The sequence below is a fragment of the Colletotrichum orchidophilum genome (assembly GCF_001831195.1).
Source record: "Colletotrichum orchidophilum strain IMI 309357 chromosome Unknown Scaffold_15.1, whole genome shotgun sequence".
Taxonomy (NCBI): domain Eukaryota; kingdom Fungi; phylum Ascomycota; class Sordariomycetes; order Glomerellales; family Glomerellaceae; genus Colletotrichum; species Colletotrichum orchidophilum.
This window is the reverse complement of record NW_019172971.1, coordinates 205,898-222,373: the sequence shown is the minus strand read 5'-3', so window position 1 is coordinate 222,373 and position 16,476 is coordinate 205,898. Positions and strand designations below refer to the sequence as shown.

The window sequence follows — 16,476 nt, the reverse complement described above, 5'->3', positions numbered from 1 at the left end:
AAAGTCCAGGCATGAACAAACACGTGTCAAAGACCGCAGATGGCAATCGATATAGTCAGAAACGTCATCTCTGTGGGTGCATTTCCATGCCAAGCCTGGCGTATTGGGAAAGGATGTCGACAAGGTAATGAGTGATGCGGACGGTCCTTTCAATGTCCATGAAGCCAAGTGCATTCTCAAGGTCTTCGAGCAGCCCTAGCTGGAAACGAACAATGCGTCTGGCTTGGCCGGAAATCAGGGTTCGGGTCCGAATTATATACTACGCACTTGGACCCCGCGATTTCGGATCCTCTTTGATCGAGCATGTGGAACTACCAATTCCGGACAATGCTAATCAACATGATGACCGAAAACAGTAACCACCTCATCTCATCAGCTTAAGAGCGCTAGACCCTCTCCGGCTCTCTACCATTGCTTTCTCTCAAAGAATGGCGCGATGATCCAGCGCCTCTCATATCACTAAGACATGCTCTTGGTCTGGCCAGCATTTAGAGGCGACGGGCGTCGAAGAGGTCGCGCGGCCTGGTCATCGACTTCTCCCAGCCAGCCAGCCACCCATCACTGACAAGGATGACTCTGCAAGCCGCATTTAAAACCATTGCAATCTTCATACACGGCCGAACAAATTCACGTCATCGCTCTGTTGAAGACCTCCCTCTTTGCTTGACCGACGGCTTCCGTCGCCCGACCGGAGCTTTCAGGCCAAAGAGATCCCGTTCATCGCGATGCGTTCTCTGAGCATTCTGACGTGGCTTCTTCTTCTTCTTCCCGCCGTCGAAGTCGTGGTCGCTGAGACACCACCAGGAGATATTCCAACATGTGCTGTATGCCAGGCCAATCCGACACTTCTTAGAGACCCTCTGGACTAACCGGACGCCAAATGGTAGCAACCATGCTTCGTCGAAGGCTTGACGAGGACATCCTGTCCCACGGCGAACCAGTCATGTCTATGTCATGACACAGTATACCTGGATTTCATGCAAGAATGCGTTTTCGATAGTTGCTTGTCAATCGATGCCCTAGGTAAGAGAGTCTTCCTCCCACAGCAGCTGCAGGTTGTTAACCAGGCCCGGATAGCTTCGCAGAACTACACGTGGACTGTGTGTGGATTCCCAGCGGTTAACAACTTCGATTCAACACAAGTCCCTACCTTGGTAGTGCTCTTCACGTTGGCTTCTCTATCAATAATTATGCGGATGGCAGTCAAGGCTGCAGGCGCCTCTGGATGGGAAGCTGACGACTGGACGATCCTGTTAGCCTATGTGAGCCACGCTTGAATCTAGTGGTTTGATCATGTCTGACTTTTGCGACGCAGGGTTTCCTTATCGCTTTCGTGCCGATGATCGCGTATGGTAAACACAGCCAACCTTTCCAACTTGTACGAGTGTTCCTGATAGAGCTGATTTTGTGTTTCCAGAGGGAAGGAATGGCTCTGGTCAGAACATGTGGTCTCTGTCAGCAGATCAAATCACCAGCTATTTCATCGTGAGTCCATAACCTACTTTAGCAGTATTCCATTATCTCTAGTAGCATCTGACAGTCTGTCTGCAGGGATACTACGTCATGCAAGCTCTTTACCATTGCGCGATAACGTTGATAAAAACATCCATCCTCTTCCTGTATCTGCGAATCTTTCCTTTCGAACGGTTTCGAGTCGCACTTTGGGGAACGCAAGTATTCAACTTGGTCGTCGGTGTCATGTTTTTCTTCCTCGGCATTTTTCAGTGTAACCCCGTCCACCTTGCTTGGACGGTGTGGAGACACGACTCTGAAAGCGAGGGGACATGCCTAGATATTATCTATATTGGGGTAGGTCACGGGGCAATCCAAGTTGCACTGGACATTTGGATGCTCGTCCTAGCTCTGATGCAGATCCGCGGCCTGAATATGGAGTGGAAGAAGAAGTCTAGCCTGGTGTTCATGTTCAGCCTAGGGCTTTTGTGAGTCCAATTCCCTTTTTTGAGCTCACCCTTTTTTTTTTTTCTTTCTTTCTTTTCTTTCTCGTTTTGTCTAAATCTTTTGGACATGGCTAACTAAAGCTCACCCCGCCGTAGTCTCACTGCTGTCAGCTTAGCTAGGATGGTACTCCTCATCGACTACCATCGAGGATCAAACAAGTTCATAGGCAAGTCTCTCTCACATCAACATCTGGCTATTGGCATTTACTTACACGCGCGGCTACCAGTGGACTCGCAGCCTATTTCTACTTGGTCGCTCGTCGAGATTGGTGTAGGTATCTTCACGGCCTGTACGCCTAGTATTCGACAGTTTTTCCGAGTCTTCATCTTCAGACGCCAAGATGGAAGGGTCAGTTTGCATTCGCACATCCATGGCAGGAATTCTGAGGGCGCCGTTGAGGAAGTCCACTCTTCATAGACAAGGTGCAAACGCGGTGGTACGAGAGAACGTAGACGACCTGCGTACATCACGAGGAGCGAGCAGATGTAGAATGATCCCTGCTGTTCATCGGAGAAAAGTTGACATGATATTAATGACGCTGTATTTGTAAGCGTATTCTGCGCTATATCACGGTGATAAGTCACTTAATGGATCATTTGATACTTCCCCCTGTGCATTAGAGTCTGGTCTAAGTGTAGGCCATACTGCAGTCTGCTGCAAAAGCTATTGCTACCTGCGAGACCAAGAAATGCCCGAGTAGGCGCGGAATGTGAAGATTCTTGGGGGAATTGTCGTCCTGATGTGAGTACTATAAGTAAGTTTGTGAATTGGATGTCGATGCCTCTTCCAAGCTCGCAAGGCATTCCCAGTAGAAAGTGGAAAAAGGATGGCCATTGAGCTGGGGGAGAAGTATCGGCAAACGGAAATTTTCGATTCGGCTCGGTCACTGCGATGCCAAGAAATCGACACGGCCAAGGACATAATTAAATAAAAAAAAGTTTCAAAAAAAAAAAAAAAGATTGGTACCCTCCAGTGCACTCGACGGATGCCAAGCCGCCATGTGGCCGATTTGGCCGCGACGATTACTGCGCGTGCGTGCCCAGCGCTGGTATCTGGATACATGTTCAGTCAGTGTCACTCCGTTTCCCTTTTTTCCCCTTGCGTGGGACGAGTAGCCTTGGCCGAAGCACCGCCAATGCTCTGGGCAAGGCGAACAATGTAGCGGTGCGCAAAGCGGGATTCATGCGATACCGAGGCGAGTTTGCTCCAAGAAAAACACCAAGGAAACACCAAGAAAGCCCGCCCGCCCCTTTGATCGAGAATTCGCAGGACTGATGGTGGCTCGGTCAAGAAGAAGCCCAGCCGGGGCATCAGCAGTATGCCGCCGTGACCGTATAGCAAGGCCTCTCGGGTCCTATCGAACGCTTTTGAAGATTGTTGGAGTCACTGAGCATCGTCGTACGGGCCCAGCCGCTGATCGCTCTTAGTATTGGACGACCGACGTCGAGCAGACTACGACAATCCCCTGGAGCCCCTGGAGCACCTGGAGAAGCTGAGTCACCATGTCTCACTCTTGGGCCATCGCAATTCTGGACAGGCTTGAATATTGGTCAGGTGAGCGCGCACGCGGCAAAGTGGTGGACGTTCATGGAGACGATCCCCAATCTCAGACGCATTTTGGGGAAGGCTTCAAGCTCGTCATCTCCTGGCATGTCCTGCTTGCCGAGCCGTGCCGATCAGCGCTGGCACGGGCAGAGGGACATGGCCTCAACGGGGCGAACAGCCTGAGTGGGAGTGACTGGCTGAGTGACTGGCTTGAGTCACGGTTTGCCGCGATTGCTTGGCACGCCAAGATTGCATACCTCATGCTTTCTTGGAGTCTGGGCACAGTCAGTTGGCTGGCGAAACAGAGGTGTGAGGGAGCAGTAATTCGGGCAAGGTTTGGGGACAGGAAATGAGGGACTGAGCGAATGCCCCGGTGCTAATCGTCCAAAATCTCCCCGAAATGGACCCTGTGAATTTAGACGAGAGATTCTGGGGGAACCTTTGCCTTTGTTGACTTCATCACTGTTCTTTTTTCTTTCTTTTTGTGTTATACTTTTCCATCCGGCAGCGACTTGGCTGAGAATTCATACGCGTGATAATTGCTTCTTCTCCTTAGGCATGGCATTTGACCAACGCACACCCTCTGCCACCCCAGGAAAGATGAGAGAAGTTGGCGAATGACGCGGCGACATGGGCCCTCGGCCTCGGTCTCACTCTGGGCAATTCAGTGACTCCAGTCTCGAATGTCCGCGTCGTTCATTGAACCGTTGCTGCAAACAGGCGCGAGAAAGTCTCGGTACTTGTACGCGCTGAGATGGAGCAGTCTCCAGGACGATTGCAGGAGCATAGTTCATCGATGACGGGCCAGCACTTGATGACGGGCCAGCAAGATGCAAAGAAAGAAACATGCATGGGATGGGTTTTCCCAAGGCCGAGCCGTTTGCGCCGCCAAAAGTGCCCGCCCAGAACTGTTGATGATCCCATCACTGATCAACCCCATGCGATCCGTGACTAAACGCCAATTTCCCTAGGGCTCCACGAACTTTGTCTTGTAGCTTCGTCACACTCGAGAGCCTAGAGAAGAGTTGATATGGCAATTGGACACGACGGATGGGAAATTGGACGAGCACGGCAGTGTTGTGGTATGCCGAGTCGGACAGGCGCAACGCTAAAAGGCATGGCGAATCTCACCCACTCTACATGTAATCACTGAACAAGCCAGACAAACGCGTCCGAGACAGATATTTCCCACGTCTCTTGGCAGCTCAGCTCCATGTTGCACACCTTCTCAGCAGTAGCAGCAGTCTTCCTGCGGCCGAAACGGCACCGCCATGGCCAGCGTGATGGGGGAAAAGCTCGTGCTACGGCGGTCTGGTCCTACATGTACTGATAACCTCAACTCACAAGGCACCACAAGACCTGTAGCACCGGCGCAGCGAATGCCCAGGAGGCTAGGCGGCTGGGCCAGCGCATGTCACCCCTTCACCGTTCCCCCTCGGCGCCTACGGACATGGAGTCTTGGGGGCCATGGTCTGAGAGTCTGTTTGGTGGGAGGGCAGCAGGCCGCAACCTTCTTGGCGGGTTTGGCTGTACCCATCTTCCAAGCGGGCGTACAACATCCATCCCCCCCCTTACCCGCCAGTCATGACCGAACAACCCAACAAACAGCGTCTACCTCTCTGAAGTCGTGCTGCTGTCGCTCGCCGCTCGTCTGCTGGCGGTTCCTTGGCAACACGCTTTGCTGCCACGGCTGCCAAGGGATGGACTGGGACCAGTGATCCCAAGCTGGACCAGCGTGCCCAGGCTTGCCAGGACCACCCCCAAGCCCGCCAAGACAACATCATCGTGGAATATGAATGGGCATATCTCCCCCCCATTCGAGGCTAGGCGGGCCAAGACGGCCTCTGTGGCCAATTCTGGAGTCAGTGAGCTGATAGCGCGACTTGGCAGGCAGCACCTTTGAGACCTCTCCAGTCTCTCACAGAGTGTAAAATGCCAAGATCTCATGTGCTTGGGTTTTTTGGTACTCCGTACAGACAAATTCTATTTCTCCTTGTTCCTCTCCTGCCCAGGCCGAATGCCCAGTAAGTTCGCCCACGCCATTTGCTATGCTTTTTCTTCCCTTTTTCTGCCGCCACCCCCCCCTTCCACAGCACATCTTGTCCTGGAGTCTTTCGCCTCGTGTTTTGAGTTTTTCTCGTTCGTTTCTTGGGAGAGAGATTCAGGCGCAAGTAGAGCAGCTCGGCGGTCTCTGGGCTTTTTCTCATTCATATCTCTCACACCACGCTTGGAAGACTAAAAGGGTCGCTGAAGCCCGCCGTACATGATCCATCTTATGGGCCCTTTTTGGTATCCTCACCTTTTCGCCCTTCTTCCGTGCCCACTCGGAGCCTTTTTCAGACAACCACTCACGCACCCATCCGCTCGTTCACTCACGTCCCCATATTAAAAGTCACTCATGCCTAGACTTGGGTCTGCGCCAACGAGCTTCTGCATGTGGTTTTGATTCCGCGCTCAGAGCTTCATACTGAAGAAGATATTGAAAGAGACTTGGAAGCACGACGGAGTAAAAAGGAGAAAAATAGGCATTCTGTGAAGAAAAGGGGAAAAGGCTACAAAGTATTTACTACCGGCCGCATCACACCCACCATGTCCCTCCAAAACGGCGCATACACCCACCAAGGCTACTCCGCGCCGCCCTACAGCCAGGGCTACAACCAAGCACGAGGAGGCCAAAGGTACGCCGACGACCAAGAGGTCACGCAAATATACTACTACAACAATGATGCCGCATCCTCGTCGACGCGCAGCATCTCGCACCATCGGCAGCAGTACTGGTACGGCCAACAACCCGGCGCCGGCGCCGGTGCCGGCGGCCGTGGTTGTCGGTCCAGCGGCGGCAGCGCCAAATCGCCCGAGACGGAACGCTTCAACCGCAAGAGGAGGCGGTGCACCTATATGTACTACGTCCTGCGCCAGATCGCCATCATCGTGCCTCTGGTTGTCATCTTTTTGAATATCAACATTTATTGCTCGCGCAGGGGCAAGTACCTCAACGACTCGACGAGCCCGGCGGATCCCATCTTTTACAGCTTGTGGTTATCTATACCCATTGTACGTATCTGCTTTTGAGCATATTCGCTCTCTGAGCATGCCGGCCCCTCTGAGTCTGAGATGTCGGTTCTATGAGACGTGGTGTGCGGTTGCTGACCTTTGTTACAGTCATGTATTCTACTCATCTGGTCGCTCATCACCGTCATCTGGCGCAAGAGAGACGCGTACCGGGGCGGCATCCCGAAGCATTTCCACTTTGGCATGGAGTTGTGCTTCACGCTCGGCACCACCATCTGCTGGATCCTGCTCGTCATCCAGATTGAGTCGAAGAAGTCCAACGGGTATTATGCGTATCCGTACATACAGTACGAGGCCGCCCTAGCGTTCCTGCTGGGCCTCATCATGTAAGTTGAGCTAGTTCACTGATACCCTCGCTCTCACCCTCTCTCCCGCTCCCACTCCCACTCACTCTCACTCATTCTCATCACATCGCCCATCGATATTAACGTTCCTCCCCCAACTAGGATGTCCGAGTTTGGTCTGTTTGCGCGAGCCTGGTTCGAGTTCACCAACGACAGGACGCGTTACGAGAATGAGGCCATGGTGCAGGTGTAATGCATCAAAGCGTCTCGCAACGGTCTATTGTACGATTTTCAGGATTCATCTGGCAAGGCGTTGAGAGGACTGGACTGCATTTTTTTTTTTTTTTTTTTGGTACCGGGTAGAGAGGTACTGACTTCTGGCGCCCGTTGCATTCTTGTTTGAGAAAATCCACATGAGAGATACCCATCAGCGAAAAAAAGATACCATTCATCAAGAATATCAAAATTGACCTTACTTACCCAAGTCGCACACGGAATGCTCCTCTCTCTCAACCCCTCCTCTGTCATCATTTTCAAAACAATGACCCAAGCTGCTGATTCTCTACCGCACCCGACGGACCCCGCCCCTGCTTGCGCCGACGAGGCTCCCTCGCGAAAGGGAACAGCAAACCACCGTGAACAACAAGGCCCCCCGCCGGCTCCTCCGACGCCGTCGCCGGCGTGACAAGCGCAGCACCCAGGTACTTTTGCGTCTTGTAGTCATGGTCATTATAGCTCGACGTCGGCGTAGGCGTCTCGAAAACGCCGCTGCAGGATGGCTCATAGAATCATACGCTACTGGGCTTCCCGTCTAGCATGTACGACTTGTCGAAGATGCATAGCCTCTTGACGTACTCCACGGACTCGCGCACGGCTATGGAGGCCTTTACGCCGTAGGCGTGGATCGGGGAAGAGGAGGAGAAAGTTTCTATGGTCGTTGGCGCGGGGCGAGAAGCGAGGAAGCCGGCTGTAGTGGTGAGGATACAGTTTGTTGCCCAGGTGTCAAGGTTGGTGGACGACCAGGGCAACGAGTTGAGACGTCATGTTAGCGAGGCACGCTGGCGTATTTCTGCGAAGTCTGTCTCACACTGGACAGCATATCAGGCGATAGTGACTCGCCATCCATGTCTGTTTACTTGAGTTCGTCGCCGTTGGGACACTAATTGTCACGGTCAAAGTGACGGGCGTGCCGGTCTCCACGGCCTCGATCCTTGACAGTTTATGGTGCTCGCGGTCTTTAATGGCTTGGTTTGGGAGCCGGGGGTGGAAATCAGGAACAACGATTCCACCGGGCTCATCTTAATCGCGGGCTTTGATATTGTATCCGTATATAGGGCACACAAGTTCTACGTCGAGTCTTTGAGGCTTCTTCTGCAATCTCATGGCGCAGCCGAGCCTTGGCGTGCTCGGGTACATGAACCCAGGTTTTGGTCATGTGTGTTCAATTGTAAACTCTCCTCCGAAAAGTCTCTCCATCCCATGACGCTCAGAAAGTGAAATGGGAAGCGTGTATGACGTTGGGAACGCGGTTCTCGACCAATCACCTAAGCTCGGTGTATCGGTGAAGAAGATCTACACCTGACCAGAGTGGAGACTGAGACTGCGAGGCTCGGTGAAGAGACCCGCTCTGTGTGGCGGGGCGACCATCGGAGAGACGTATCGGGGAAGGCCGCTGACGAAAGTGCGAGCAGTGGGGCGGGTAGAGTGATGGAGGGCCGCGATTGGGCTAGTGAACTGTAATGCGGATCCTGATTCGCTCATGGGACGTCTCAGGCGCGTCACAGTTGGCCTTAGGGCGGAAAATTAGCAGAGGAGGTGCTGAAGAGTGGGGTCCGGTCCCGCGAGTCCCGACTTTCCCGACCCGGCCGAAGCCGTCCAGGCGCACCTCAGGCGCAGGTCACCTCACAATGGTCAGTCGCAAGCGCACATAGTACGGTAGGAAGCGCGCAAGGCTCAAGCAGACACAGAACACAGACGCAGAGAGACGAGAGGCCCAGCCCGATCTCGCTATTCCTTCTCCACCATTCCCCCCCCCCCCCAAAGGGCACCAGTTCAACTTTCTTTCGTCCCGCATCAACTCCGGCAATCAGGCGAACAGACTGAGAGAGAGGCAGAAAATTAGCCCATGGAACATCACCATGTCCTCCACGAGGGCCATCAAGAAGAGCGCCTTTTCGTGCGAACCATGTCGCCGGCGCAAGGTACGTTGGCAAGAGAGTCTCCCTCCTTTTCACTCTGAATCTCTGTTTCGCGCGCTCGTTTTTCCTTATCTCGCTCCTCCCCCACCCTTTGGCCCCCCCGTTGTCTCTCTTCGGCAAACCCCTCCGCCATGCGCCTCATTTCCCGCAGTCCGCGCCACAACCCGCACCCCTGCCACCTCCCGGGCCGCGGGGGAACGGCGGAGGCGCGGTCGGTCAAAAGTTTGATGATCCTGCCTGAGGTAATCAGGCTTGGAGACATGGCCTCGTGAGAAAGGGGGTAGGATGGCAGAGACGGCGGCGGCGGAGGCGGCGGCATCACGGCACGGAAGGGGCGGGGAGCGAACCGGAGTGACCGGCATCACGGACAGCTTCCGGCACGGCGGCTTCGCAGACGGATCGGGGGAAACGACGGCGTGTGCTGACCCGGGATCGGCGGCAGGTAAAATGCGGCGGAGAGCAGCCGACGTGTAACCGGTGCGCTGCCCGCGCGGATGAGTGCGTCTACAAACTGTGAGTGTTCCCCTTTTGCCTTCGGCCCCTTCGACCCCTCGCCTTCCCCCCCCTTGATCTCACCTGCAGCCTGATTCCATCATGTGCCCCCCTAACCCCCCGGATCGGTCTTGTGTAACATGAGAGACGGGCTAACCATGTCGGACAAAAAAGTAACCCGACGTTGTCATACACGTCGCGACTGGAGCATCGCATCAAGGAACTAGAGGCACAGCTCACCGCTGCCAGGGCTCAGGCGCCGGCGGCAGCGGGACCCTCCGAGCCGTCCCGGACGTCGTCGCCCAGCATCGGGCCGTCGGCGGGCCAGTCGCCCATGACGGACCCTCACCACTTTGAGTCTCAGGATGAGGAGTCGGTGAGCGAGAGCTTCAAGGGCCTCAAGGTCGACGACAAGGGCGCCATCACGTATCACGGCTCGACGAGCTTCTTCCAGCTGCCGAGTGATAGGCCATCCGGCTCGAGGGACCAGCAGTCGACGTCTGACCAGGCCATGCAGAGGCGCGAGAGGCTTGTTGCCAATGCTTGGCAGCAGAGAGCGCTCGAGAACATGTCCGACATACCGGTACGGTTCCTTCTCCCAAGTCCAAACCAGCCTGCCAAAGTGATGTGTGGCGTGAGCTGAGCTGAGCTGAGCTGATCCTCGACCCTCGTCTAGGAGCCTTTCCAATACTTACTCAACGTCCACTGGTGTTGGATCCAACCTCTCTTCAACTTCATCTACAGGCCGGCCTTTACTCGTGAGCGATACCGCTTTCCACTGGATCCCCGATCCTCGGCGCCGCAACCTACTGACCCATCTCCCAGGCGATATGCAAACACTAGGACCATACTACTCCCACACACTCATGAACGCCGTCCTCTCACACTCCATCCGCTGGGGCCGCAGCGACCCGGCCACAAAGGACAGACTAGACGAGTTCTACGACGGCGGCGCCCTCTTCGGCAAGCACGCGCGCAGCATGGTCTTTGAGGAGCTCAGCCAGGGCATCTGCTCCATCCCCACCGTCCAGACGCTGCTGCTGCTCAGCGCGCAGGAGTGCAGCGTCGGCAACAGCGCCCAGGCGTGGACGTACAGCGGCCTCGCCTTCCGCATCATTGACCACCTCGGCATCTGCGTCGACGGGCAGCGGTACCCCGGCTCGGTGCAGCTCGCTGACGAGGACGTCGAGATCCGCCACCGCTTGTTTTGGAGCTGTTATTTCTGGGACAAGATGATTAGTCTGTACCTCGGGCGCTCGCCTTCGCTGCAGCAGACGTCTGTGTCGCCGCCGCAAATCATGTGTACGGCCGTTCCTTTTTTTCCCCATGAGTTCGTTTTTTTTTTTTCAAAATACCCCTGGCGTAGGCTGACTGTAGCATATGATGGTATATATAGTTGACGATTCGGCCGAGAACGAGTCCTGGACGCCCTTTGGCGTCGTGCCAGGGGGCGGCTGGAAGTACCCGCCCTCGGCGGCGCACTCCACGTCGTGCTTTATGCAGATGTGCCGCCTCTCCATCACTTTCAACGAGATCCTCGTCCACATGTACGACCCCGTGCGGCCCAACGGCCAGGCCGAGATGCAGGATTGTCTCGCCAAGCAAGAGGTCGCGCTGCGGCAGTGGTGGGACGAGCTCCCTTCGCATCTCAAGATCGAGCCGACGGCCCTCCCGGCCCTGGCGCCGCCGTCACACATCATTACGCTGAAGTAAGTCGCATCCGATCTCCCTTTTTCTGGCTTGCTTCCACATCCTCCCAAGTTACTGTCCCGCCCCCCCGCTTTTGTGTGAATTTGAACACTGATCCGATCTTCAAGTGTGCTCTACCGCACCTTCAAGATCCTCCTCTACCGTCCGATGCTGTCGCAACGGGGCCGCGTGGGCGACAACCTGCAGCCGGTACAGCGGTATTTGGGCGAGTGCGTGACCTCGGCCACGGGCATCATCGCCATCTTTGACCTCTTCTGTCGCTCCTTTGGCATCAGCCACTGCGTGCTCTCTCTCTCGTATAGCGTGTACATTGCCGCGTCCATCTTTCTGCTCCAGGTGCAGTCCAGCGTCGAGGATGCGCAGGCGCTGCGTAGGTTGGAGTACTGCGTTCGTATCCTGGCGTCCGTGAAGCGCATCAACCCAGGTGAGTTTGAAATACTGAAGCTTCCCCGACGTGTTCCAGACCCGGGGGGGGGGGGTGCAGATCCAGTCGACTAACCCACCCGGCGCAGTCATCAGCAGCGCCCTGAACCTCATCACCCGCGAGCTCGTCGGCCTGGGCATCGACATTGGCACCCTCGGCCTGCCCAAGACGGCTGCGACGCCACCTATGGCGACGTACGGCATCCCGCAGACCCGGCACGGCGCTGGCGCCGCCGCCGGCGCCGATATGCCGCCCACGTCCGTACCACCCGGCCCGGAAGCCACCAACTCCCCCGAACAGATTTACAACTTCCCCTTTGTTGACACACTCGGCCCCGAGGCCTTTGCCATCGACCCGCAGGTCTTCCAGACAATGTCGTCTATAGAACCGTTGAGCGTCAGAGTCGGCGCGATAGATGAATAGCAGCAAGCCACATCGGATTATGCCTCCAAAAAAAAAAAAGACTTGCCAGAAGTGACCCAAGAGAGAGAAGAAGAAGAAAAAGAATGAAAAGAAAGAAAGAAAACCCTGGCTCCCCCCCTCCATTTTCGCGACGTTTTTTTCTTAGTTTCCTCACACGCGCTGTAGGTCGCTGGCTTTCTGATCCGTCTGCGACGACTGTATCAGACGCACCACTTGATCATAGACCGTAAAGGTGATGCCACTCGAGAGCTATTCATGTTTGTTGTTAGCCAGATCTGCTCCGCCTTCCACTCGCCTCGTCTTCTCTCCCCCTTTTTTTCGGTGCAGCAAAACTCACAGTCAGCCGGACAAGTCTCGGTGATGTGCCCCTCCAGAACGCAGAGATACCATCGCTCCGCAGAATCTGCGCGGCGCAGTCTAGCATGCCCTTATACCGCGCGTCGACGCTCTGCATCCTCGTCTTGATGTTATCAAACGGCATCGACGCATACCTGTTACCACGCATTCACCATCATCAATCAGCCAAAATTGCGTTCCCGCACATCACATAGTCAACCAGGAGTTTCGGAAAAAACGTACACGGTAAAGACACCGCTGATGCCGCCCAAGACAAGCGTACTCCCGACGCCGCCCTCCAATGCGGGCCACCGAGCCGCCACCCGCTCCTGGAGCATCGCAAAGGTCGTGAACCGCACCGCGCTGTTGGTCCCTTGCTTGCACAGCACTGGCGTCAAACCGCTCCACAGCCCCCTCACGCCCTCTTGTCGAACGAGGACCCCGACGGCGCCTGCGAGCCCGCGGTTCGCGAAGCGGCCTGGGTTGGACTCGGCCCCGGCCCCGGCCCCGGACGAGGAGGAAGCGGCGTCGTGGATCATCTTGGTCTTGATGGCCTCGCCTGGCGTCACGACCGCGATGCTCTCTGCCACGCCGGCGCTTAGACCACTTACAACATTGATCCACGCCGCGCGCGGCTTTCTTGCCGACCCGTTGCCGGCGGTTGCCGTGGCTGTCGGTGTCCCGGCTAATGCATCGAGCTTGGCGCGCGTCGTCTCGAAAGCGAGGAATCGGATGCCGGATTTCGCTGCGTTGGAGGCCGCGAGGGCCTGGACGCCCGAGTAGATTCCCTTTACGCCCGAGGTGCGGACCGTGTCCCGGATGATGGCGAGGGAGCTGGGCGCAGGGCTGGCGGGTGCGGTTGCGGATGCGTGTGCGGCATCGGCGGTGGCTTTGAAGTGTAGCTGGCGGCGCGTCTTTACGAACTCGGCTGGGTACTACATTGCGTTGGAAAGATTTTCTGTTAGAGACTTGAATGTATGCATGTGAACCTTGTACATTGTGTTTGATGTGAGATGGAGAGTGAGATGGAGGGTGAGATGAAGAATTGAGTGACTGTAAGTGAGAGCCGTGAGAGCGGGTGAGTGAGAGCATGGACGAGAGATAGACGTGTTCTATGTTTAGGTCCCGGGCGAACATGGATGATGAGACCTCGACTCACAGTGACGAGCGTTTCTGAAACCCCCGCAACACCACCCGCCACGATCTTGGTCAAGACGCCGGATTGCTCCATCGTGTGGGTTTCCCTCCTGCTGACTTTTGAGGAACGAGCAATGATCTGATTTGATAGGGGGTGGGTGTGGCTTGTCCCACAGACCGAACGAACCTCGGCGATTGTCGGCAAATCTCGTGGTGTTGGTTTCGTCACGTCACCCCGATTCCCTTCTTTGCCGGAATGCCGTCATGATATAACGAACAATGAACCCTCTTTTCGTTTTCCAATCGTCTGCGCAAAGAACAAGACCCCCGGTTTTTCGGTACCGACCTTGATCGGCCCATTTCGTGCGTGCGTCTCCATTCTTTTTCACCCCCCGAAGGCCGGAGAGTGACCGTTGGAAATCGTTTGGCGTCCTGCACGGTCACCGGTCACCGGGCCCTGGAGAGAGGGTTGAGAAAGAGAATGGGGGGGCTCCACTCGGCCATGTTCCGAGCTGCCTGGGCAGTTTTGGGGCGGCCGGAGGTGAGCTAGAGGTATACGTGGGAGGGGGTATGTATGATTGCGACGGCGATGCCTTTTTTTTTTTGGGGCATTGATGTCCAAGGCCCTCGGGTATCGTCCGTTTTGAGCCAAGATAGAGTCGACATCTTGGAAATGGAAATCTTGTTTCATGGTTTCTTATCAATGGGCCATGAGTAAGACGGAGGGCGTAAGAGACCGTATCCGTGGGGATCGGTCACTTTTCCGTCCGTGAGCACGACCTGCGTGGTTTTTTTCCCATTCCGCTCTTGAAGCAGCACCGGTGACTGGGGACAGGGGACTGGAGTCCAGAGGTAGGTAGTGCCAAGAGGGCTGTGTAAGTTGGGCCCGGCTCGGCGCGTCCTCCGCAACGTGGACGATGATCACCGGAGTTTGATCATCAGTGAGGTTAGTCTCGGCGGATTGGACTAGGGCGAGGCGGTGATCTGACGATACGCTTAGTCACGTACAAGATCCTCCCTCCTGGTTCCGGCACGACGGACACAGTCTCTCCAGGTTCGCGGTGCTCTCGGTCAACTTCCGAAGTGTCCTAGCCCACGGAGGATGACCTACAGACCTTTGATGATGGCGGGCTGTAGTTCAGAGTTTCTCGAGGGGGGGAGGGGTGTGAGAGAGAGGCATGAGCGAGCGGAGGAGGGGGAGGAAATGATTAGGAGAGGGTTTTGGATTCGTTCATGGGAAAATCTGGGGGGACTAGCGCGTATATGCAAGATGCGTCCGGAGGTTACATGGGGAGCCAGTCAAGCTGGGAACCGAACAGCCTGGGGACCAATGTGGCATTGCGGCGTGGCGGTATGGATGATGGACGATTGGGCGAGCGGATGTCGTTCGGGTTATCATAACAGCCAGAATGCCGAATAGGACGCAAGGCCGTGTTGTGCGCATGTGCTTCTCTCTGTTTCTCTCCGTCTCTCTCTTTCTCTGCCCCTCCACCTCTCCCATACCGTCTTAACCTCCCCAGCAGCGAGTACGTTACCATTTGAAGGTGATAGGTACTCGGACACGTCTGGGGCTGGGAAGGGAGCGAGGTAGATCGAGCGGTAGCCGTACTGATGGTGCCCGTTGGATCAGATGGTTCCGTACGACCAGGGCCCGAGGTGAACAAGTCGGAAAGATGTTCCGACGTTGTTGGAGCTTGATGCTCCATAGGGGTGGGGGTTTACGGGACGTTCCCGACGGCGGTGTTTCGGGCTCCCGGCCGTTTGAAGGTTTGGAAGCTGCGTGACTTGTGATGACAGGATAAAAATGGAAACAAATAATTTTTTCCCCCTCTTTGGCTAAGAATTGTCAAGGGTGGGAAACAAGATTTGCGCGCGGAACCGGGGCGTTTATTCCATGTACAGAAAAGAGAAATTCTCGCTGTTAGTCTCGCTGTAAACGTCCAAGAGCGAGCTTGGCGCAACTTGTTGAATGATTAGACGGTGACTAACACGCGGAAAGAGGACCACGAAGTAGACGAAGTGGGCACTCTGGGTGCTTCTCCTGCTTCTGGCCGAGACGCCCGTGTGCGGATGGATATTTGACGTGCGCGCCATGGTCGATGGTGCTGGGTGGATACCTCCTCCGGTTTACCGGCACGCTACGGGGGATGGCCGAGGTTGCTATCGCGGACGTGGACCGAGGGATGAGGCTATTCGTGCGGATGGAAAGATGAAAGCTTGTTTTGCTGTGCTCGTTTCGGAGAAAATGTCGGCGATGGTCCGGGGCTGGGATGGATGGAAACTGAAGGACCGAGGGGACGGTGAGTACGGCGCTTGGTGGCCTGTCTTTTAGTTGCGGAAGATGATGTTGAATGACTCTTGAAACTGGCTGACTAGGGACTCAGATTGCGTGCCAAGTGGATGGAGGGACAGAACGCCGGTTTTAGGGATCAATCAAGCTGTATTACATAATCTCCAAGAAGCCCCTTTGGCTCAGTGGTAGAGCGTCGCACTCGTACCTAGGCACATTATGCGAAGGTCCACGGTTCAATCCCGTGAGGGGGCACTTCTCTTTTGCTAGATGAGCTAGTGTAATTGGAAATCCGAATCTCGATCATCTTTTTACATGTGGCAAAGATATTAAGCGTGGTTGGAATGATTGGTTAACGAGCTTGTGCTGTCAGCCTGTTCGGTGGCTAGGAAACTTTCAATATCTCTGAGTTACTTTGCTATCCGTCCGAAAATGGAACGTGACTCGAGACTTGCGGATGATAACAACCTAGCTGCACAGACCAAACATACGAGGCACATGTAGTCAGAAAGCTTGTTTGTCTCTTTGGGTCCCTACGTCGTAAGCATATGCGCTTCGGGTGACAACGCTTATTCTACAAGCTTTATATCCTATATACGCCAGACG

The 16,476-nt window shown here is 55.3% G+C and overlaps 5 protein-coding genes across 5 annotated transcripts; 3 read left to right on the top strand and 2 right to left on the bottom strand.

Annotated features, from left to right (window-relative positions):
• Positions 1–1,190: 1,190 nt before the first annotated feature.
• Positions 1,191–2,376, top strand: CORC01_02637 (CFEM domain-containing protein; the record flags this gene model as incomplete). The annotated part of the gene is made up of 5 exons (XM_022614287.1): positions 1,191–1,262; positions 1,316–1,352; positions 1,418–1,485; positions 1,873–1,940; positions 2,055–2,376. The coding sequence occupies 5 exons, from the start codon at positions 1,191–1,193 to the stop codon at positions 2,374–2,376; spliced, it is 567 nt and encodes a 188-aa protein (XP_022479200.1).
• Positions 2,377–6,093: 3,717 nt separating this feature from the next.
• CORC01_02636 (uncharacterized protein) lies at positions 6,094–7,113 on the top strand (the record flags this gene model as incomplete). Its single annotated transcript, XM_022614286.1, has 3 exons — positions 6,094–6,558; positions 6,667–6,902; positions 7,023–7,113. The coding sequence occupies 3 exons, from the start codon at positions 6,094–6,096 to the stop codon at positions 7,111–7,113; spliced, it is 792 nt and encodes a 263-aa protein (XP_022479199.1).
• A 280-nt stretch (positions 7,114–7,393) lies between these two features.
• CORC01_02635 (uncharacterized protein) lies at positions 7,394–7,986 on the bottom strand (the record flags this gene model as incomplete). Its single annotated transcript, XM_022614285.1, has 3 exons — positions 7,394–7,628; positions 7,716–7,827; positions 7,950–7,986. 3 exons carry the CDS (start codon positions 7,984–7,986, stop codon positions 7,394–7,396), a joined length of 384 nt encoding a protein of 127 aa, XP_022479198.1.
• A 1,012-nt stretch (positions 7,987–8,998) lies between these two features.
• Positions 8,999–12,107, top strand: CORC01_02634 (fungal specific transcription factor; the record flags this gene model as incomplete). Its single annotated transcript, XM_022614284.1, has 8 exons — positions 8,999–9,061; positions 9,501–9,571; positions 9,725–10,133; positions 10,227–10,308; positions 10,376–10,852; positions 10,947–11,259; positions 11,368–11,684; positions 11,773–12,107. The coding sequence occupies 8 exons, from the start codon at positions 8,999–9,001 to the stop codon at positions 12,105–12,107; spliced, it is 2,067 nt and encodes a 688-aa protein (XP_022479197.1).
• A 150-nt stretch (positions 12,108–12,257) lies between these two features.
• Positions 12,258–13,785, bottom strand: CORC01_02633 (mitochondrial carrier protein; the record flags this gene model as incomplete). Its single annotated transcript, XM_022614283.1, has 4 exons — positions 12,258–12,356; positions 12,445–12,598; positions 12,687–13,378; positions 13,603–13,785. Coding segments are annotated over 4 exons (1,128 nt in total), but the record flags the coding sequence as incomplete, so codon positions are not given.
• Between the last annotated feature and the right edge of the window lie 2,691 nt (positions 13,786–16,476).